General features: G+C 44.0%; 1 protein-coding gene across 1 annotated transcript in view; it reads left to right on the top strand.

Annotated features, from left to right (window-relative positions):
- The window catches only part of LOC111872165, a gene marked incomplete at its 3' end in the record, with an annotated part of 196,244 nt that overhangs the window by 60,071 nt on the left and 114,499 nt on the right, over positions 1 to 21,674 (top strand). The window contains exon 2 of the mRNA XM_033754557.1: positions 9,524 to 9,699. Coding sequence (XP_033610448.1) covers positions 9,548 to 9,699 — 152 coding nt within the window. The remainder of the gene's footprint in view (positions 1 to 9,523; positions 9,700 to 21,674) is intronic.

The raw sequence follows: 21,674 nt of genomic DNA, 5'->3' as shown, positions 1-21,674 counted from the left end.
TCGATGGTTTCCGAGGGTTATTCCCCAGGAGTAAAGCGGCTGAAGCGTGAAGCTGACCACTCGCCTCCAGCTAGTGCGAAGGTTAAGAATGGTGGAACTATACCTCTACTCCTCCATACGTCTTCATGACATTGTGCTTAATTATATTATAAATTCTGTATTTAAAACTAAAACTAAACTCCGTGGCTCTTAGCCCGCAAGGGAACTATACCGACCGAGCAACCGCCGCTTGTCGACGAAGTTAGTGCCAACTTTAGCGGATAGAGGGTGTCGCGTAGTCGGCGCAACGGATCCCCACGGACATTAATCTCGATTTTCTAGACCATAGCCACTATTTCCTTGAAATAGCTCCTCAGTTATCCTCATGAGGCAGAGTGGATCCCGTTCCAGAACCACTGCTTTTCAGAAAATCCGGTAGCGCCGGGAATCGAACCCGGGAACTCTGACCACTAGACCACAGAGACGGTCCACCACACATGACGAAAATCAGGATTAGGCGTAATCAAGCCACGAACAAGGGCAACAGTTAACGTCCAATTTTCCTTCTGTGACATTTAGTAATATTAATAGGCTTCGAAGTGATTTAGACCTGCTATTTCATAGTTGCAAGCAAATCTACATTCCGACAGGGGCAAACGATGCATATTAAGATTTAAGCTGTAAGATCGATTAATGGAGGAACATCCATCATGGAGATGCATTCATGACGTTAATAGCAGGTGTTGACGAGTGACAGATTTTGCAAAAAATGTCATAGAGAATTATTTCAATTCAGATATATGAACACATCACACGAAACATTTAAATCCTTTTAGGTTGCAGTTTTTTTTATGTATGAAGTGAATTGATTATGCAGCTTTGAAACCAATCCATGCAGATGCCGTTGGCGACAGCAAGGCTGTGAGCTGATCGGATTACTGGCGCTGAGGACCGCAATTCAACGTTCGTATGTCCCACTGCGGGGAACATAAGCTGCATCTAGCGGAAGATATTTATGACATCCATGTTTTGTTTTTGCTTTGCTGAACTTCGCCAATTCTAGACATCAAATAGCGACAGTTTTAACCACAAGTATTTCGGCCTCTCTGGCTCTGCAGTGTTTGCCGAGTCAGATGGAAATAAAACGTCTGTGGTATTTCTCTTGTGCTGTCGGTAGCGAGGCTACATAATGTAAAATGTTAGATGCCGGTCACAGTTATCGCGCTGTGTTCGATAGCTCGAACGCTGGGATCGTGGGTTCGAATCCCATTCAAGGTGTGAATGTCTGTGTGCGTTTATTCTCTGTCTATGGTGTTCTGTGTGTAGGTAGCGGCCTTACGACGGGCTGATCCCCCGTCCAAGGAGTCCTGCGGAAGGAGTATATGATTATAAGAATGAAAAAGCCGCCAAGGTCCAACAGAGGCCTGTAGAGCCATAGATACATACGTACATATACAGGATGTTAGGTGAGCGATGAATGAATCAGGAAGGATTTCGTGAGCGCTGTTTTCGGTGTCCTGATAAAAGTTCCCATTTGTTTCCTGGGGACGTACTTCTTCCATCTTCAGGACTGAATAGTTATTTAAGCAAATAACCACTAAAAAGTTGATGACAAGCAGGTTCATGCTTTGTACTTATTCCGACCCTAACCCTGAAGATGGAGGCAGTATGTTCCTGTGAAACGCCTGTGAAATTGTGCCAGACTTCACGACGGCACACTCAAGTAGATACTGCCTTTAATTACTTGGCCTGTATGACACGTTATAATGAGTGGTATTGAATGCAAGTTCCGATTTTGCATCACGGGCATTTTAAGTTAAGTTGAAATGCAGAAGTATTCTTAGCTTACCAGTTTGTGGCGTTTCCTATAGGTCCTCACCCTCCTATCCAATCGTTATCGGGGTCTATTTCCCACGGTGTAAAGCTGCCGAAGCGTGGAGCTGACCACCCACCTCCATCTAGCGCCAATGTCAGGAAAGGTGGAGTTGTACCTCCACACCCCCATGTCTTCGTGGCATAGTGCATAACTAATTAATCACAAGAACAACTTTAACTTATCTTTACTTGAGGTCGCTAGTCGCGATGCGTGCTTGAGGTCTGTACTTGTTTGCTCGTTTTGAACCATCTCAAAAACATCTGAAGTCTGAAAGTGTCGCGTTTACTTTCAAAGAAGAAACATTTCAATTGTTGGCGTTTCTGGGTGATGTCAGAATGTTATTGTTGGCACGTTGACCGACGTTTTGAAAGCCTCATATGTCTTCATTCTTCAGAAGTGCGTGAGTAAGTCTCAAGAGACCGTCGTGCAAGCCTGAATGCGTACATGTCAGTTATTGGCCTCTGTTCACTCAGAACTGTCATGGAATTATCAGGAAGTAAATAGTTCGAGACATCGAAGTATCCTGTTAGGAGTTCAGTATACCGACAGCAAAGAATTTTATGTATTTAATCTGATTGCTGACAGAAATATTAGGACCTAGCGTGTGCATATTTGTTCTCTATATTAACTCTCTCATATCCGTGCTTCCTTAGGAATGGAACAGCTAGAGAATCACTGGACAGATTTTTATGAAATTTGGTATGTGAGGGTTTCACGAAATATTTTCAAGCTATTTCAGTTTTAATTCCATTCGGACTTCCTCAGCGACAACTTTACATTGAGACATATGAGTACATGCGTCTCTGTCAATACGTTGCATGCAGGGAGAGATCCTGAGTGACCGCTATCTTCGCCTAGACCGTTAGAAGTCCATAGACGTTTCGAAGTAATATTTTTTTTTATTTATTGCTAGTGGGGTGGGACTAAGTCCCTTGTACTGCGGCCACTTCTGGCCTATTGTACCAGCCCCAGATGACAGGTGAGGGTGATTGTTGAGCAATTGGTGGAATGAAGATTGGCAGGGGAAACCGAAGTACTCGGGCAAAACCTGCCCCAGCGCCACTTTGGCCACCACAAATCCCACTTGACCAGACCAGGGATTGAACCCGGGCCGCCGCGGTGGGAAACCAGCGACTAACCGCTTGAGCTGAGGCGCGGCCTTCGGAGTAATATACTGCGTCTCTCTTCAGGACCAAAAAAGAAGCCAGGCAACAAACGAACAAGAAACAGGCTCCTGCTTCTTGCCGGTTACTCTTTGACCCAGAAGGTGGAGTTTTACTGGACTACACGGCGTTACTTCCACCTTCTTGTACCTTTAGAAATGTCTTAATCCGCCACTGGATATTTTCCTTCTCGAAGAAAAAGTTTTTTTTTTATAGTTTTTGGTGCAGGTTGAGAGTGAATGCATTGTAGAGGCTCCCCTCGAGGGTTGGGGGAAGGCGAAGACGTACCTGGCATCTCGCCCTGACAGTTTACACGGACAGATCTCCTTCTGGCATCCTTCAGTCGGGTTCGTCTGAGGTTGGGTAACATTAGCGAAATGTAAGCAGCTTCACTGCGCAGCTGTGACAGCGCATACCGTCACTCACTGTCCTCACTGTCATTCTGTCCTGCTGGCAGCCACTTATGCAACCCACATCTCAAAACTCCATTTCGATATCTCTTTGTATAGATAAATCGATACTATACTGGGAAAAATAATAAGGCAAAAGGTAAAGTTGTACCTAGCTTTATTGATTAAGTATATAGTTGGTCGCGGCATTATGCTACAAGCCGGAAGGTCGCAGGGTCGATTCCCGATGAGGTCACTGGATTTTTTTTTGTCGGATTTATTTCATTCTTCCAGCAGCACTATGACCCTGGGGTCGACTCAGCCCCTAACAAAAATGAGTACCACGGATCTTTCTGGGGGTAAAGGACGGCCGGCGCGTAAGGTTGATAAGTTCACCGCCATCTGTGAGCTGACTGTCTAGAAAATGTGGGAGCCTCGACATCTCATAACTCTATGGGCCTCCACGGCCTGTTGCAGGGATAGCTTTATGAAGGCAGGTGGGAGAGCTGATGTATTACTCAACCATTCTTCCATCGGCAGTAGATGCAGGTGAGTGGTCTGCTTCACGCTCCGGACGCTTTAACCCCAGAAAGTGAGCCCGCGGTACCCATTGGATATGAGACTAGGCGGGCCTCAACCAGTCTGGATGCTGTGGAGAAGAGAAAACTTACCCCTGCCGGGAATCGAACCCCGGCCGTCCAGCCCGTAGCTCGTCTCTACACCGACTGAGCTATCTCGGAATGTAACTATGTATGTAACGAGCAAGTTCGTATAGCGCTAGCGGTCACGCATTTAATTCGGAAGGGTGTTGTTTCGAATCTCGACCAGAACACCGATTTTAGTGACAAGAGTTTTGTGTTTGCCCTCAGTGAAGCCAGCCAAATGCCAGGACAGCTTCTTTCTGAAGCCTTCCGAATTTATTATTCGCCATGTAGCCGGAAGTTTTTACAGGAGTCAAGTCGATACGTAGACCTGTATAAATTCACAGTATCTGTATCTTGCTAGCTTGGTGTAGTGCTCAGAGTTCCTGACTACAGATCCAGAGATCCCGGATTTGATTCCCGGCGCTACCAGATTTTCCGAGAAATAGTGGGTCTCGAACGGGGCCCACTCAGCCCCCTGAGGATAACTGAGGAGCTATTTCAAGAAAATAGCGACTTCAGTCTAGAAAACCAAGATTAACGGCCACGGGGATTCGTTGCTCTGACCACGCGACACCTTCTATCCGCTAAAGTTGGTACTATCTTCGCCGACAAGCGGCGGTCTCTCGGTCGGAATAGTTCACTTGCGGACTAAAACCGCGGAGTTTTTTTTTTGTCATATGATTACTCGTCTTTATTCGGAAGTATCCCTGAATGTTTGAACGGGATTTTACTGTACTTACCGTAAGTTGACAGGTAGGAAGGAAAAGAGGCTTGAAATTCGCCCGGACCATGAGTACCATGAGAGTCTGTCCAACTCCCTCTTAGATGTCCCATGTCGCTTGGGTAGTAGATGGTAAAATAAACTCACGTTTAGAAAGGGGGTTGCAGACGAAGCAGCGTCTTTTGACATGAAAGTTTTGACTGCCTCAGATCCACCCTCCCCCACCACCCTCACCCCGTATTTTTACTCTCTCTCTCTTCGACACATTCGTACATCTAAAAACAGGAAGCCTTTCTGTAAGAAAAATAAACATACCCTTCATAGGCGCATGTATTTACTGAAAATATATACTCACAGTACCAGACATTTCATGAACTGCGCGTATTTTACGGGGATGTAGACCCTGAAATTAAACGGCACTTCTAATAGAATAACCGTCAAAATTCCGGTAGGTCATATTCGTATTCTCGAAACGTGCCTGAATTACTCACGGAGCCGAGCCCTTCTTGAGGAGCCACCAGTTGTGCAGCTACTCAAGAACTCCCCAGCATTTTATGGAACCGAAGGTTCATTGCCGTTTAACTTCGTTCATTCATTCTAATATATTTCAATACCGTGTTCACAAGAGCCCTCCACTGTTCCCTATCCTGAACTAGATCGATCCAATCCATACCATCCCATCCTAGCTTTCTAAGATCCATTTTAATATTGTCTACCTATTTACGGCTTGGTCTTCCTAATGGTTACTTTCTTTCTGGCTTTCCCACCAATACCTATATTCATTCCTTTTCTTCCCAATTCGTGCTACATGCCCTGCCCATGTCATCCTCCTCGACTGGATCATTCTAATTATACGTGTACTTGGAGAAAAGTACAAGTTATGAAGCTCCTCATTATGCACTTTTCTCCAACCTCCTGTCACTTTACCTCTCTTCGGTCCAAATATTCTCCTCAACGCCCTCAGCTTATGTTGCTCGCTTAATGTCTGAGACCGGCTTTCATACCCATAAAGAACCACACGAAAAATTATAGTATTCTGTATTCTGATTTTTACGTTTTCAGACAGCAGACGAGAAGACAAAAGGTTCTGGACTGAATAGTAGCAAGCATTACTCTAGTTCAATCTCCTCGTAATTTCCTCTTGAATAAGGTTTCAATCTGTTATGGTTGTCCACTGATATGTGAACTATGCCACATTTTCAAAATGTTTGTTTCCTATCTTTATGTTATAATTTTGCCGTGCATTCTGGTGACGAGACAGCAACATATACTTAGTTTTCTCTGCGTTTGTGTGTTTTTCTTTATGGTATCTATATTATCATCAGTATAGACCAACAGCTGAGGTGTCCTGTTTAATTGCAGCCCCACCTGGTTTTCCTGGACGTTTCTAATGGCATATTGTAAAGCAAAGTGACGTGCCTGAGTAAAAGTTTATTTTCGAACAGGTTGGTCTACCTAGACGCTGCAGTTACATATTCGGAATGAGGTAGAAGAAAAAGGTAGTTAAGCACTGTGCATTTGATACTCTAGCGGTCACCCGTCCTACTATTCACCACGCACAGTGTTGCTTAACCTCTTTACCATGGTGGCTCGCGACGTGGCAGTTGGCCGAGGGATCACAGTTTATGGACCGCAGCAGGAGTGGGAAGAAAAAAAAAGCGGGGAATGGAGTACTGCAAGGGAATTGGAAGGAACAGCAGCCACTATGTTTGGCGCCACTAGTCAAGTATTTGTCAATCCTTTTGAAAATATTACCTAATTAGCTGAACACGTTAATTCACTCGAAAACTAAAATGCACTTCATCTTATGAACAGTCACTCCTTGGACATGAGGATAAATTAAAGTATGACTCCATGAGGATGTATGGGCTTGAAGCTAGCTGCATGCATTCTTGATCGCAGTGTCAGCTGGGGATGAGTGATTCTGGGTCACCGTACCCCGAGGAAAGATTCCGTTGTATCGATTTTATATGGGGATGGATAGACGGCAATGGTGTACCGAATATGGTGGCATAAGGGAAGAGACAGTGTCCTTGCCCGGAATCAAACCCCGCTCTGGTACAATGCCTTGTGTCAAGTGGCGTGTTAGCTAGATTTAGAAAAGTAGTTCACTTAACTCATGTAAAGAAGAAAGTGACAGCCTTTTCATAATATTCTCTCTCTGTGATGGGAATTGTACATAGGTTCGACGTGTGAATTCATTGTAGGCCGTGAAAGGTGACAGTGTTTGTATAAACATGTCGGAGATGACTGTTTTTATGGAGCGCTCTGTCTTCTGTGGTGAGCTACAACAAGAGTATTCAGAAGTGGAGATATTTTCTGAAGCTAATTGGGTCTCTCAGGACCGACCCCGTCCTCGTCCTCCTCGTCCTCTCTANTCCCCCCCCCCCCCGTATTTCTAAAAAGAAGTTGTCGTCATTTTTGTTTGACAAGCAATTATCAGTGTTTGTCTTGACAGAACAGGAAAATTTAGCGGGCAGGAGTTGAGGGGTAGAAATTTAGGGTGCAAGGGGAGGACTAATATAAACTCTCCATCATTGGAAAAATGAAATTTGGACTTCGCTCTCTAGCCATGTCAGAGGAAACAGATGCGTTAGCTTTGTTATAGGCCTCGCACAACAAGGGTTAAATGCCCCTCTCTAACAAATGTAACAGGCTGTACTATAGTAAAATGTAAAGCTGTCTCTCTGCTTAACTAATTAAGCACTACGCCATGAAGGCGTATGGTGGAGTGGATGTATAGACCCACGTTTTCTTGATATCGGCACTAGTTGGAGATGAGTGGTCAGGCTCACTACCCGGCAGCTTTACCCCCGGTACCCATTGGGTAGGAGGTTGGGTGGCCCCCAGAACCGGTCTGGACGACTTGGAGAATAGAAAATTCTTGACCATACCGGGACTCGAACTTCGACTCCTCTGTCGTTCAGCCCGTAGCCAGTCGCTATGTTGACTGCACTATCCTGGCTCCCGATGGGGTGCATAACGGTGATTAGAAAGGAGCATTTTCGTGTAATGGTAACTTTTTTTAGACTTGTATTCGGTAGGTGCTCGGTTGGAAACTCAATGGGGAAACCGGTAGTCGTAGTTTCCTCCAGTGGGAAGTGGATGGAAGTGGCTTAGGATTGTGTGTGATGGTGATCTTTGGTACTCTGAGTGTATTACAGGAGAGCTAGTTACAGTACTTGCCAGGACTGAAAAGAATTTCAGATTTTTTACATATTGAATTGCAAAGCATGGAACCAGGCAGGGATATACTAAACGTCCTGGTAGTCGGCAGCACCGGTGAAACATTCGGCATCCTGTGTTGGTGTTTTGAGTCATTTGTCCCTCTGATGACAAAAGTTTTAAGGATTAGGTTTATAATTTTCCGCTGATGATATGCTCCGAGTTTGTGATATATTCTTTTGACAGATTAATTCGTTCTGATGTGAAGTGAATTTCACTGTTCACAATCTTTGGCACTTGAGAACTAAGCTGTGTCTAAATTATCTTTGAGGGTACATAGATTGTTAGGCATGCAGTGGAAACCATAGCGCCGTACCCAAAGTCCCATTGAATTCACAAGATTTTCGTTGAAGAAAGCAGTCTTCTGGGATTTGGCACCGTGTATATGTGGTGTTAACCGACGTTTCGGAGGAACGGTAAAGCTTTACCGTTTCTCACGGTGTTGTCGCTTGCAGAATTCTTATACTTTTTCTTCTACCCTGAAGATGGGGGCGATACGTTCCTCCGAAACGTCGGTTAACACCACATATACACGGTGCCAAATCCCAGAAGACTGCTTTCTTCATAGTCACCGCCGTGAAAGCCTCAAATCTTAAGATTTTCGTTCCTTAAAGTTTCCCACTCACGGTATTAGGTACGCACACGAGATGTTCTGCACAGATTATTGTCAAATTTTTTGGATGTAGATCTGAATTTCAGGTGTAGGGGGCTTTAATGTAAATGCTCTTATTATTACCAATTATACAGCTTCCCTTCTGTCATATAACGTTCCGCAGTTTCTTTTATTCCACAATTGTTGAAATAATTTAAGATGTATGCTAATAATCATTGTTACCAATGTTCTCCGAAACCCCTCCGCAGTCTAGGGGTAACGTTCCCACCTCATGACTCAAGGTACGCGGGTTCAAACCCGGCGGATGTCGTGGAATTTTTAAGGGCGGAAAAATTCAGGGAACAAGTCCTCCGGGAGGGACTTTAAGCTGTGCGTCCCGTGTCACAGATTTACGGCACGTAAAATATCCCCATGTCTCTAGGAGACCTCTGAGCAAAATTAGGCAAAGTTTCCCGCCCAAGTAGTTTCCAATGCCTCCGGTAGATGGGGAAGTTATCGGGTACCACTGCCAGCCTCGCTGGCTGAACGGGGCTGATAGCGAACACCAGTACCGGCAGGGTATGGCGACTGGTAGAATATCAAAAGGGGACGTACAATAGACCATTAGTCGCGGTGCATGGGGAATCCCACCCCCTCCAATAATAATAATAATAATAACGTTAGAAAGGCGTCAAAACATTTATACCATATTTTTTCCTCCCTTAATTTGAACGTATATTTATACTTTAATTTTTATTCATTTGGTCCAGCATACAATTTAGAGAGTGTTTTGAAGAGAAAGAGAAACAGGACTGAATTGTTTCCTCTGTTTTGTGACCTCTGATTATGTTGGCAAAGCAGTGTACTACTCGCCGGTTTGTGAAGCCATTTATAGACAAGTGAAGTAGCGGTGATCGTTGGGGCCATGTTGCAGGCGAGTTCCAGTTGCGACAGCAACATGGAGGCATCTCCTAACAGGGAACAGGAACGGTCCCGAAGCCATTACGCAGGATTTAGCCGGGGACCTGGAGGTGCTGTTCGTAGAAGAGGCACCCCCATCCCTGTGTTACCACCCAGGGCACCTACACCCGTGCCGTCTTCCGACACAAGGTACGTCATTCTTATTTTCAACATTTCAACATTTTTGCATTGTCATGTGTGAAGCGTATGGTTACTGATGTCGGTAATGCAGCCCACAACAGTTATCGTGAAATGCTAAATCCTTTGTACTACAGTGGAACCTTGGTAACCCGACCCCACTTTCGCCTGAATTACCAGTAACCAGTTCAGATTTAAAGCAGCACAAAAATTAGAAGAAAAAGAACAATAAGTTCTGGCAAGAACTAATCAACTACTTTCCTTTTACTTCAAATCGAGTATTTGAAACAACAGAGAGGTTGTAATGTTGGTACTACTGATGAGAGGAATTTGTTAAGTACACCGTTAAGATGACCTCAGCTGCCTGATAAGGATATTATCTCAATAGTTGAGAGGATGTGTAATGTTGGTATTAGTGATGGAAGGATTTATGAAGAAGGCAGTTGAGATAGCTTCATGTGGCACGATATAATATACGTGTATACCTGGGGTCTAGATCAGCTTCACGCCTCTGCTCCAGAGAAAAAGCCCGCGGTACCCATCTGTAGGAGACTGGGTGGGCCCCAGGGCCGTTCTGGACGTTGTAGAGGAAAGGAAAACTTTTTGTCCTTTGTCAGCCTGTTTCACATATCATCATCCAGTGATGTGATTGTGATTTGGGAGTGAGCAGTCACTGTATGTTGCGACGATTGTTAAGTTTCGATAAGAGAGAGACAGGAATGACCGCTAAGAGCACAGTGTCTGAAACGGGGACACGACGTCGCATTGCCTGCGTTAAGTTTTCACTTCCGAGCCCTCCATTGTTATACAGGAGGATAAGGAATTAGAAATTAACATGTCCCATGCAGACAACAGATAATCAATGTTAGCGCCTCGATGTATTTAGGATTTCGTTACAGATAAGGGCGTTATAATGAAGTTTCTCTTGTTTCGAAGACTACAAGGACCCGCATAGGTTTCGGTTGACTGAAATGTAGGCACAGAAATTTATACTATAGACTTATTTCGGAGATACTGAAATTGTGAGGGTAAAAGTGAAAAGGGCCGAATTTAAGGGTGAAGATGGGGGTAGATACATATCTTCCAAGACACATAAGGTGGTGACATCTCTGAAAATTTCTGTTTTGTTTGTTATGATTTATTACACAATAGGGTGTGCTTTTTGAGGAAGGAATTGTGTGGTACATCTGGATTTGTGTTGCTGTACCGGTGTCTTTATTATCATTTAGGCTATGTAAGATTTGAGGCTTTCACGGCGGTGACTATGAAGAAAGCAGTCTTCTGGGATTTGGCACCGTGTATATGTGGTGTTCCTCCGAAGCGTCGGTTAACACCACATATACACGGTGCCAAATCCCAGAAGACTGCTTTCTTCATCATTTAGGCTGTTTATAAATATTGAATTTAATATATTTAATTCGTTACTATTAAAATTTTTTGATATAGTTTCGAAATGAGAATCAAAAAATCAAAATTAAACTACAGAAAATCATTTTCCGTTTTATTTTTATGTCATTTGAAATCAAAATCAGCCCATTAACAAAGAGTCCGTTTAAAATCAGCTGACGTTTCTGGGGATCATTTCGACTACATCTTCAGGGTCGTGGAATAGAAACCAGCGCGAAGCTGGTAGCAAGCAGAGCCATCTAGCGGCTTTAGCACCAAACTTCAATACTGAGGACGTGACGATATGCTGCGTGGTCATGGCTATCACACATCTTAGGGGACAGTGGTAGAATGATGATTAGCAAGGGGAAACCGAGGAAATTCTTGAGAAAGATCTTCAGCTTGTAACTTCGGGAAAGTTATGATATTAGCTTTGTAAGAAAGTACGCCACCATAAATTGTGAGACAAAAGTTATAACAACCTGGTGAGTGTGGAGTAGAGAGGAGATGGGGGGAGGCTGGAAAATTAATTGTGGTGCTAATTAGCTCCATCCCCAAGCTGACTGTAATATGCATGTGACTAGCAATTTGTCTCCCGAAGCGCCCCATGCCGCTGTGTGTGACATCCATCAACTGTTTTTATAACCAGGAAACTTGTATGAAGAAGCGCGGTTAATTTGGGCTTACACGATTTACACTTCCGTATCCTGGCGTATATTTCTAATAATAAGTGTTATGTCCACGTACATCTACCGGAGCCAGGATAGCTCAGTCGGTATAGTGACGGCCTGAACACCCGAGGAAATGGGGTTGGATTTCCGGCAGTGACAAGAAGTTCCCCTCATATCCACCTCGTCTATACTCTGGGACCCACCTAGTCTCCTGTCCAGTTGGTACCGGAGGATGTTCCCCAGGGGTTAAAGCGGTAGGAGTGTGAAGCTGACCACCGCCATCTAGTGCTGAGGTCAAGAAAGGTGGAGCTATACCTCCATGGCGTGGTGCCTAAATAATTGGGCACAGGAGAAACGTTACTGTATATATGTCTTGCCAGTTGTGTGATGGAGTAGCGAAATTATATATATAAGGGCTGAATGGAATAATATTAAAACGGAATTTCATTAAGCATGTGACGAACCTTTTCAGTTTGTTAGGAGCAGCGACAGGTGTGTGCACAGGCGAAATGGGCTCTCTTATTCTGACATTTCCAGAACTCTTTCCTGAAAGCTCTCCAGATATCAATGAAATGCTTGAGCCTCAGTTATATTAAAATATTACTAATAATATGACATGAACATTTAAGTAAATAATTTCCACTGCTACAAGCCGGAAGGTCGCGGGGTCGATTCCCGACGAGGTCATTGTATTTCTTAAATTGACCTAACTCTTCCAGCCGCACTATGGCCCTGGAGTCAGCTCAGCCTCTAACAGAAATGAGTACCAGGAATCTTCCTGGGGTTAAGGGCGGCTGGCGCGTAAGACTGACAATCTCACCGCTATCTGTGAGCCGATTGTCTAGAAAATGTGGGAGCCTCTACGTCGCAGAACCCTATGGGCCTTCACGGCCTCTTACAGGGATACCTTTAATTTTCAATTACAGTCTGTTTATATTTATGAGTATATTTTCTCTTACATTCTTGTAATTTAATGTGGCATGTTGAGTTGTATGTATGGCGGTCTATAGCTGTTTTCGTCGGATCGGCGTAGAACGTTTTGAGGGCTCCCCTGGGGGCGGGAGTCCACTGTTTCCACTTAGGGAAACACTTCTCCACGGGGTTGGTGACAATAGATGATTCATTGTACCAGTAGCATGTTGGGATTTTTCCATTACATGAGGTCTTCCTGTAAAATTATTGAAATTAGTGAGGGAATTATTACAAGTAATGGGCATTGTTACGGTTTGCAATATATTTTTGTTTCTAAGGTCTAGAACTGTGAGAAGAATGGCAACAATTAAACTATATATATATANGAAAGAACATCTTTGAAAGTGTTTGGAAACAATCACCAAGATCATGTTGTTATTATTGTTATTATTTACTTCTCTTATTTATTTAACGGGGGACCGCCTCTGTGGGCTAGTGGTCAGAGTTCGTGGCTACATATCCAGAGGTCCTGGGTTCGATTCCCAGCGCTACCAGATTTTCAGAGAAGTAGTGGGGCTGGAACGAGGTCCACTCAACCTCGTGAGGATAATTGAGGAGCTATGTCAAGCAAATAGCGGCTCCGGTCTAGAAAACCGAGATTAACGGTCGTGGGGATCCGTTGCGCTGACCACACGACACCTTCTATCCGGTAAAGTAGGAACTAACTTCGCCGACAGGCGGTGGTCGGTCGGTCGGTATAGTTCGCTTGCGGACTACAGGCCACGGAGTTTGTCAGCGCGGCCTATACAACGTCGAATGATTGGATGATGAATGGAGAGAGATGTAGGAAGAAGCAGTCGTGGCCAATTTCAAGACATTTATCTTTGTATTCGCCTGGAGAGACTGAAACCTAGTGAGGGTGGTCGGTGTCCCAGTCTGTATTCGAGTCATGACCACGAGGGTCGGCTTGTTCGGCGTATGTTCCTTCAGTTGTGACGTCATTCCGTTTCGTGACCTGAACTAATGAGACTCTCAAGTGTGTGAACCATCTCAGATAATTAATGGCACGTTTGTGCTATTCATGTAACCTGAGAAGTTTCCGTATGAAATGTCACTCCCGTTTCTCTGCTTCCAGGTAGGTAATTGCTTAATAAATTTCACTATGACGGATGTTTCTAGCGCCACGATTCGTGGAGCCCTTCTATCGAAAACGGGGGATTTTCACACGGAAAATATTTATGTAATTTTCCTATGAGCATATTTTTTTTAATCTCACTTTAATTTCTTTAGAATTTTGCTAAATTCTGTGTGAGTTCAGAGGAGTTGTACAGCAGAGTATGTGTTATCATCTGCAATTATGTATTTTTTGTCATGTACTTGAAACTTTTGGAAGTATGTTAAAAGTCTTGTAAGTATGTTATAAGTAACGTAAATTCTCCTAAAACGTAAAAGTTGCCCTAATTAATAAGCGAACGGCCTCTTCGAGTACCACCTTATAATGGAGAGGAACTTTGCGCTGCTCTGTACAGCAACCGCGCGCCCTTGTGTATACGCAAGGAATCTCTGTTGAGACTCTTTTGAATGTAGACTTCCGGAACTCGATCTGCAGATGACATTCTCGTCTATTTGCTTGGGAACTCGACACCCATTGTGTGCACCCTTCCTCACGTCTGGACGGGTTTCACAACTTACGTTTAAAAACAATAAAAGTGTTCGTTGAATGATGTAGATCCACTGTTTCTATGTTATTCGTATTTTGTTCCCGCCTGTCGTCCTTATCTACAGTGTGACCGATTTGTGTCGCATTCAGTGGCGGTACCACGTCTCATCCTTTGACACGCACATCTGTTACTCCTTGCTGTGTCAACAAGGTGTTTGCCTTTTGATCTTCTTGTACTAAGATAGAGGTTCTCAAACTTTTGATACCGCGGCCAGCTGAAATAATACATACATTTACGCAACCCTCCCACCAATCTCTGCAGATCAGAGGAAGAACACATTGTTGCAGGCCCTATCAGACTGTACGGTGACAGCAGGAACCTAAATAACTTTACAGCCTCTCTACACCTGCAGTAAGCTATAAAATGTTCCTGTACAGTCACGAAAAGTGCAGTTCTGCACCCTGTTGCAGGTCCCTGTCAGGCTGTACGGTGACAGCAGGAACCTAAATAGCTTTACAGCCTCTCTACACCTACAGTAAGCTATAAAATGTTCCCGTACAGTCACGAAAAGTGCAGTTCTGCATGCTGTTGCAGGTCCCTATCAGGCTGCACGGTGACAGCAGGAACCTAAATAGCTTTACAGCCTCTCTACACCTACAGTAAGCTATAAAATGTTCCTGTACAGTCACGAAAAGTGCAGTTCTGCACACTGTTGCAGGGCCTTATCAAGCCATACAGTATGCTGTGAATATTCCGGGACTGACGAAAAATTCGCGAAATATTTTGCCGGATACTGAAAAAAATCATATGAGATCTTACTGATTCGCCAAATTTGTGCGTGGATACAACTGATTTCAAATAATAGTTGAGAGCCTGGCGACGCCCTGGAGGTTTCTGATCCATAATTTGAGAACCTCCGTCGCTGCCTATTCTAATTTGTAGATCGAATCTCGTGTTTGGTTTATCTCCCGCGCGCACTGTAAAAGCCAACAGCTGACATTGGATCCAGACCAGAGAGAGACAGGCACGTTTCTGCTTTCTGTACCTTTGCACCGAACTAAACATTTAGCATCTTTCAGTGCCACCCCCTCTCGCACTTCTGCCGTCGGGAGGGTGTGGCCCCAACTTCCTCAGGGACACGCGACGTAGCATCTTCATTCCTTATTTATTCCCTGAACCGAGCACGCCCCCTGAACCATCCACATGTACACCTCCTGTACTCAACTAATCCTCGTTTCCATTAAACATCACTATTCTGTGAAGATGGAGGCATCACATACCTCCGAAACGTCCATGAACATCTTCTAGACTACACGACCTCATATCCCATATAGTGTCCATTCAGTAAACAGGCTTTATATGATTGGATTTGCACTGTGTGTACCTTGCATCTTCTATTGTACTTTGTTTTGTATTGTTCCCTTTATGTTGTAGTGCTTCCTTGTCTGTGTCAGTGTAAGATCTGCTGCTAAAGGGTGAACAGACAATTGCAGTAAAATAATAATAATAATAATAATAATAATAAACGGATAGTGCGCTCGAATTTTGCGCGAGGACGCGTTCCTAAGACCTCGCATAATTCTAAACTCTCATAATTTGAGACGATTTTGCTCATAATGTTGAATCATATACACAATTCTTGCGGTCCCTTTTTATTTGAGCGAGGGAGTCGCATTATTTGAAACTTTGTTGCGCATAAAGTGAGACCTTATTAATTATATGGCACTATTTCAAATTCGCATAAGATACGACTGTACTGTATTCCATAATAAAAAAACAGTAAAGTTATCCTTGTGCGTTGGCCGCGTCATAGCTCAAGCGGTTAGTCGCTGGCTTCCCACCGCGGCGGCCAGGTTTCGATCCCGGGTCTGGTCAAGTGGGATTTGTGGTGGACAAAGTGGCGCGGGGGCAGGTTTTCTCCGAGTACTGCGGGTTCCCCTGTCAATCTTCATTCCACCAAATTCTCCACCATAATCACCCGGGGCAGGTACAATAGGCCAATCAGTGGCCGACGTGCTGAGTGGACCCAGCTGGACTCAATCCCCACAATACAAATTAAGAAAATATATCCTTGTCCGTAACTACTTAAGCACTACGTCCCGGCCGCTTTACCCCCGGTACCCATTGGATAGGAGGCAGGGCGGACCCCAGAGCCGGTCTGGACGACATGGAGAACTGAAAGTTCTTGCCCCAACTGGGACTCGATCCCCAGCATGTAGTCAGTCACTATACTGACTACTCTATCCCGGGAAACTGCGCATTATGGAGGAGGCTTGGGAATGTATACCGAGTTGTTCGTGCATGTGCGAGCACTTTGCGCCTCTCCAGGTTAGGGCCGTTTGAAAAGACAAGCAGCAGTGGTGTAGCTATCCGCCGGTTGTTCTTCTGCTGGCGTTTCCTTCAGCACTTGCCTCTGTAACGTAACTTCCGGGAAGCGCTGTGTTGATGCGAGTCAGTGAAAAATGGACTGATGAAGACAGCAAAGGGCAATAAAGCAAATGTTTGAAAGAGTTTAATAGCTCGGAAATACATCTGCCAGTGAAGCCAGATCGAAACATTGGGCCTCAGTTAGACAAACATTTTTACCCCCCACCTTTTTTAGTACAGATTAATAGCTCTTAAGATCATTTTTACACAACAGAAGTTGCTATAGTTACGACATAAGGAAATAATTAAGAATTTTAAGTATGGTTTATGTAATAATTTTGGAAGATCGTAACCCAACTGTCGCCTAAATATTTATTTATTTATTTATTTGTTTTTTGCCGTAAGAAGTCATTGACTGAGTGACACTGTATTCTTTTGAAGCATAGCCTTGCAGCCCCTTTTCTGTTACACGTTTAACAGCATTACAGCTGATCGCAGCTCCAGAGTCCAGTTCATGACGGCCTGCAGGGGTGTGAGAGGCAAGCAAGGTGTCTGCCCCCCCCCTTGTTTTTTTAAACAAGTCAAATAAAAAACTGCATACCAAATATTGATCCATAAAATTACAGCGCGGTCACATTTTATGAGAATTTCAAATAGCTCCTCAGTTATCCTCACGAGGCTGAGTAGACCCCGTTCCAGACAGAGGCTTCTGTAAAATGACAATTGAGATGAATCGGTGCTGTGAATGTCTTACATTTTTATTTAAACATGGCGTCATTCAACAGCTGATTCACGCTCTAGTGCACACATTCTGAGTTTAATTCGACCACGTTTATATTCCACATGAATTGCCATTCTGTGGCCGTCTATCCAGACTGAATTTTCTTTTTGAAGTCCCGATAGACAATACAATGAAATGGCGAGCGTGCATATTTACTGTTCTTTTCTTTTTACACCAGTTGAACAATTTTTTTGTTATCCCTGTGTTTATACACTGTGAAGTTACGTATAATATGCGATTCCTGCAACGGATTGAACAGAAGGGTGAATAAAATGTCTGCAGGCGGGACAATGAATGTGGTGGTACGGTTTGGTAATCCTTATTGCCATTGTCTGGTAATGCAATGCATGCAGAAGTTTCAGCCGTTGCTGTGTAGGACAGGATGTTCACCCGTCTGTTATGCTACCAGGCTTGTTACATGTTTGAAGTACCCAGTACGAGGTTGTTTGCCGATCACAGGCATGAACTGTCTTCGCTCGCTCGAACGCTGTGTGCGTTTATTCTGTTACTGTTGTCCTTTGTGTAGGTAGCGGCCTTACGGCAGGCTGATCCCCCGTCCAAGGTGCCCTACCGACTGTGTATAGGATTAAAAAACTGAAGAAAAAATCTGCCAAGGCTCAACAAAGAGCTGTAGAGACATAGATAGTACGAGGTTGTAATATTTAATGTTCCGCCATGGTCTCTCCGTTCATGACAGCTGGTACGCAAACCAGAGTCGAAACCACTACAATTTGAAGGCGTATGGAAACGTGGAGTTAATTCTCCACGATTTCTTTACTTATGCATTAAATTTAAATTACTGTCTTTTTGGATATGACACCGTGTAGTGTGGTAGATCGTTACTGATGCTTGTGAGGAACCTGCCTCAGTCCATCATCAGGACAGACAGACATGTAAATTGCTGGTGGTCCTCAACAGCAGAGCGATTCTTGGTTCCGACTCCGAGGGACTCGTGCTCATGTTTTAGTTCGACAGCTCTGGGAGCCATCAGCTAACCTGACTCTCTTCATGGTAGATAAATGGGTCGGTTGTGGAAATATCAGGCATACGGGAAAGAGGGATTGGGGCTGCTTTCCCAAGTTTATTATTATAATTATGATAACAGGATCTAAGAACATAGACTGAGGGTGCTTGAGAACAGGGTGTTGAGGAGAATATTTGGACCGAAGAGAGATGAAGTAACGAAGGTTGGAGAAAACTGCATAATGAGGAGCTTCATAACTTGTACTCTTCTCCAAGTATAATTAGAATGATCAAGTCAAGGAGGATGAGATACGGATATGAGTGGGAAAGTTAGAAGGAAAGAGACCGCTAGAAAGACCTAGACGTGGGTGAGGGATAACTGAAATGAGTATTAGAGAGATAGGACGGGGCGGTATAGACTGGATTGATCTGGCTCAGGATCGGGACCTGTGGAGGGCTACTATAAGCACGGTAATGAACTTTCGGGTTCCATAAAAAGATGGGAAATTCTTGAGTAGTTGCGCAACTGGCGGCTTCTCGAGAAGGACTCAGTTACATGGAGTTAGACAACTGTATTGTTGTGAGTGATGACAGCTGATGGGAACAGAATGTGGTTATGACGTCACGACCGCAGCTGTCATTTGTTATTGTAATAGTGCACAATAGACCGATTTTATGGATTATGTCTGTACGTTATCTTACCGTTGGACAAACACGATACGAATTCAATGGAGCTTTTTTTCTCTCTGCCCCCAAAAGAATTGGGTCGACAGATCAGCAGGGACATTCAGTGGGCGTTGCATGGACCCGTGTATAAGGAGACTTCTTGCGTGTGTACTTCGATAGCTCAGTTGATATAGCTACGGACTGGACGGCCGGAATTCGAGCCCCGTCAAGTGCAAGAGATCTTTCTGTACTTCATAGCGTCCAGACGAGCTCTGAGGCCCACCCAGCCTCCTAGCCATTGGTACCGGGTGTTCTCTCTACTGGGAGTAATGCGGCCGGGGCGTGAAACTGACCACTCATCTTCATCTAGTGCCGAGATTAAGAAAGGTGGAGAAATATACCCCCCCACTTCATGGCACAGTGCTTAACTAATTAAACACAGGGTCGCTTTACCGTGCCTTTACATTTACTCCATACAAATATAATCCTTTACGTGTTGGAGATCAAGGAAGCCGGGAGAACTCAAGAGAAAGAAAAAGTGGCCTGTAGTCCGCAAGCGAACTGTACCGACCGAGTCACCGCCGCTTGTCGGCAAAGTTAGTGCCAACTTTAGCGGATAGAGAGTGTCGCGTGGTCAGCCCAACGGATCCCAACGGCCGCTAATCTCGGTATTCTAGACCGGAGCCTCTATTTCCTTGAAATATCTCCTCAGTTATCCTCACGAGGCTGAGTTGGCCCGGTTCCAGACCCACTACTTCTCAGAACACCTGGTAGCGCCGGGAATCGAACCCGGACCTCTGGATCTGTAGTCAGGAACTCTGACCAGTAGACCACAGAGGGGGTTAGTATAGTGAATTAGAGAGAATCCTAGAAGAGTCACAGGTAGTGCTTTCTGTACAGCACCCAGCTCGGTTCTGACACTCGCCGAACCTCGTTTTTTTTTCTCCCCCCCGGGGACAAAGGGACTGGGACGTGAATGCTTGGAGCTACATCTCAGTTCCCCCTTACGTCGTCAAGGCGTCGTACTTATCTAAGCACGTAATACTGTTTAGCCTTTACGTTATAGTCCGTGCCGTACGACTGGCGTTTTTACGTGGACTGATATTAATTAAGATTATGGTCTTACGTGAAGCAGCACCGTCGTAACTACTTCACTGTGCTGCAGGTAATTCAGCCTTGATCTTACGTTTATTTTGCTTTATTTTATACCTCAGTCTTTTTCTACTTCCTTTTCTACTTCAATTTCTATATTTCACTGCCTTGTAGACATGAGAGCGTTATGAGGAAGATCTCACTGCCATCTAGTGGTTGGGAACTATAAGTTCACCCCCCAATTTAGTTTCTCATTATACTCGCTAGATAGCAGTTGGTGTTTAAAAAAAATCTGCATTATTTTTAATTTAACACCCCTTCGCATACCTTACACCCCACAAAATAAGATTTCTGTTTTATTTCTTTACATTTTAAGTTAGGTTCATAACTAAGTTCCGATGCTATCACAATGTAACAATCCAGGATAATAAAATGTTATAAGTCTAAAAACCTATTTACTTATCTATCCTCCTGACTACAGAATTAACTAATTCCACGTAGGAAAGGCCGTTGTAAGAAACTGGCCTTATCATCCGGAGGGTTCAGTACCGTGTCCACGAGAGCTAGCCACTCGGCCTTCTCTTAAGCCAGATGAATCTAGTTCACACCTGAAGACTAATTATCAGGGCCCGGATTTTGATGAATGTCATCTTTTTTTTTCTTCTATCCTGTGCGATGCTCTGAAATATATAAATCTCGGATATGAGCTGCTGGTTACAGAAATGTAAATTTTGTAGGTATTTTTTTGTCATTTTTGACATTTTTAGGTTTAAGGTCATTTTTTCATTTTGGAGTAATTTTTTTAAGGGTATTTCTTATCATTTTTGGCCATTTTAGGGAATTTTTCTTCATATGTTTTCTGAAATGTGAATAATATGGAAGCGAAGTGTTCTTTCTTTTCTCCTTTAGGTCATTTTTCTGGATTTTTTCGGTCATTTTATAGGTCTTTTTGAAATATTTTCAGGTCATCAAAATCCGGGTCCTGCATATTACATTTTTGGGTCATATTTTAGGTCATTTTTCTGGATTTTTCGGTCATTTTATAGGTCGTTTTTTTAAATATTTTCAGGTCATCAAAATCCGGGCCCTGCTAATTATTATTACTTTGGCAACCGGGATGTCTTAGTCGGTATAGCGGTAACCTACCTGCTAGAGTACCGACAAACCGGGACTCAGTTCTCTCATTTCTACAGCGTCAGGAATAGTGGGTTTGAGCCCGCCCAGTTCCTATCGGCCGGAGCGTGAAGCTGACCACTGACTTCAGTGTCAGTGCTAAGTTAAGAATATATGGAGCTATACCTCCGCTACTTATATGTAATCAAGGCGTGATTCTTAATTAAGCACAAGGATAACTTTACCTTTTACCTTTTACAACATAAGAATAGAAAGTAAAGTTCAAGAGAGATGACCTCACTGTCGAGCGTGTGGAAACTGGGTTGCTGCTCCGTCTGCGTATAGTCACAGGAAGATAAATCAAACCAAGTGGGT

This window comes from Cryptotermes secundus, unplaced genomic scaffold (assembly GCF_002891405.2).
Source record: "Cryptotermes secundus unplaced genomic scaffold, Csec_1.0 scaffold581, whole genome shotgun sequence".
Lineage (NCBI taxonomy): Eukaryota > Metazoa > Arthropoda > Insecta > Blattodea > Kalotermitidae > Cryptotermes > Cryptotermes secundus.
This window is presented reverse-complemented; position numbering and strand designations above follow the sequence as displayed.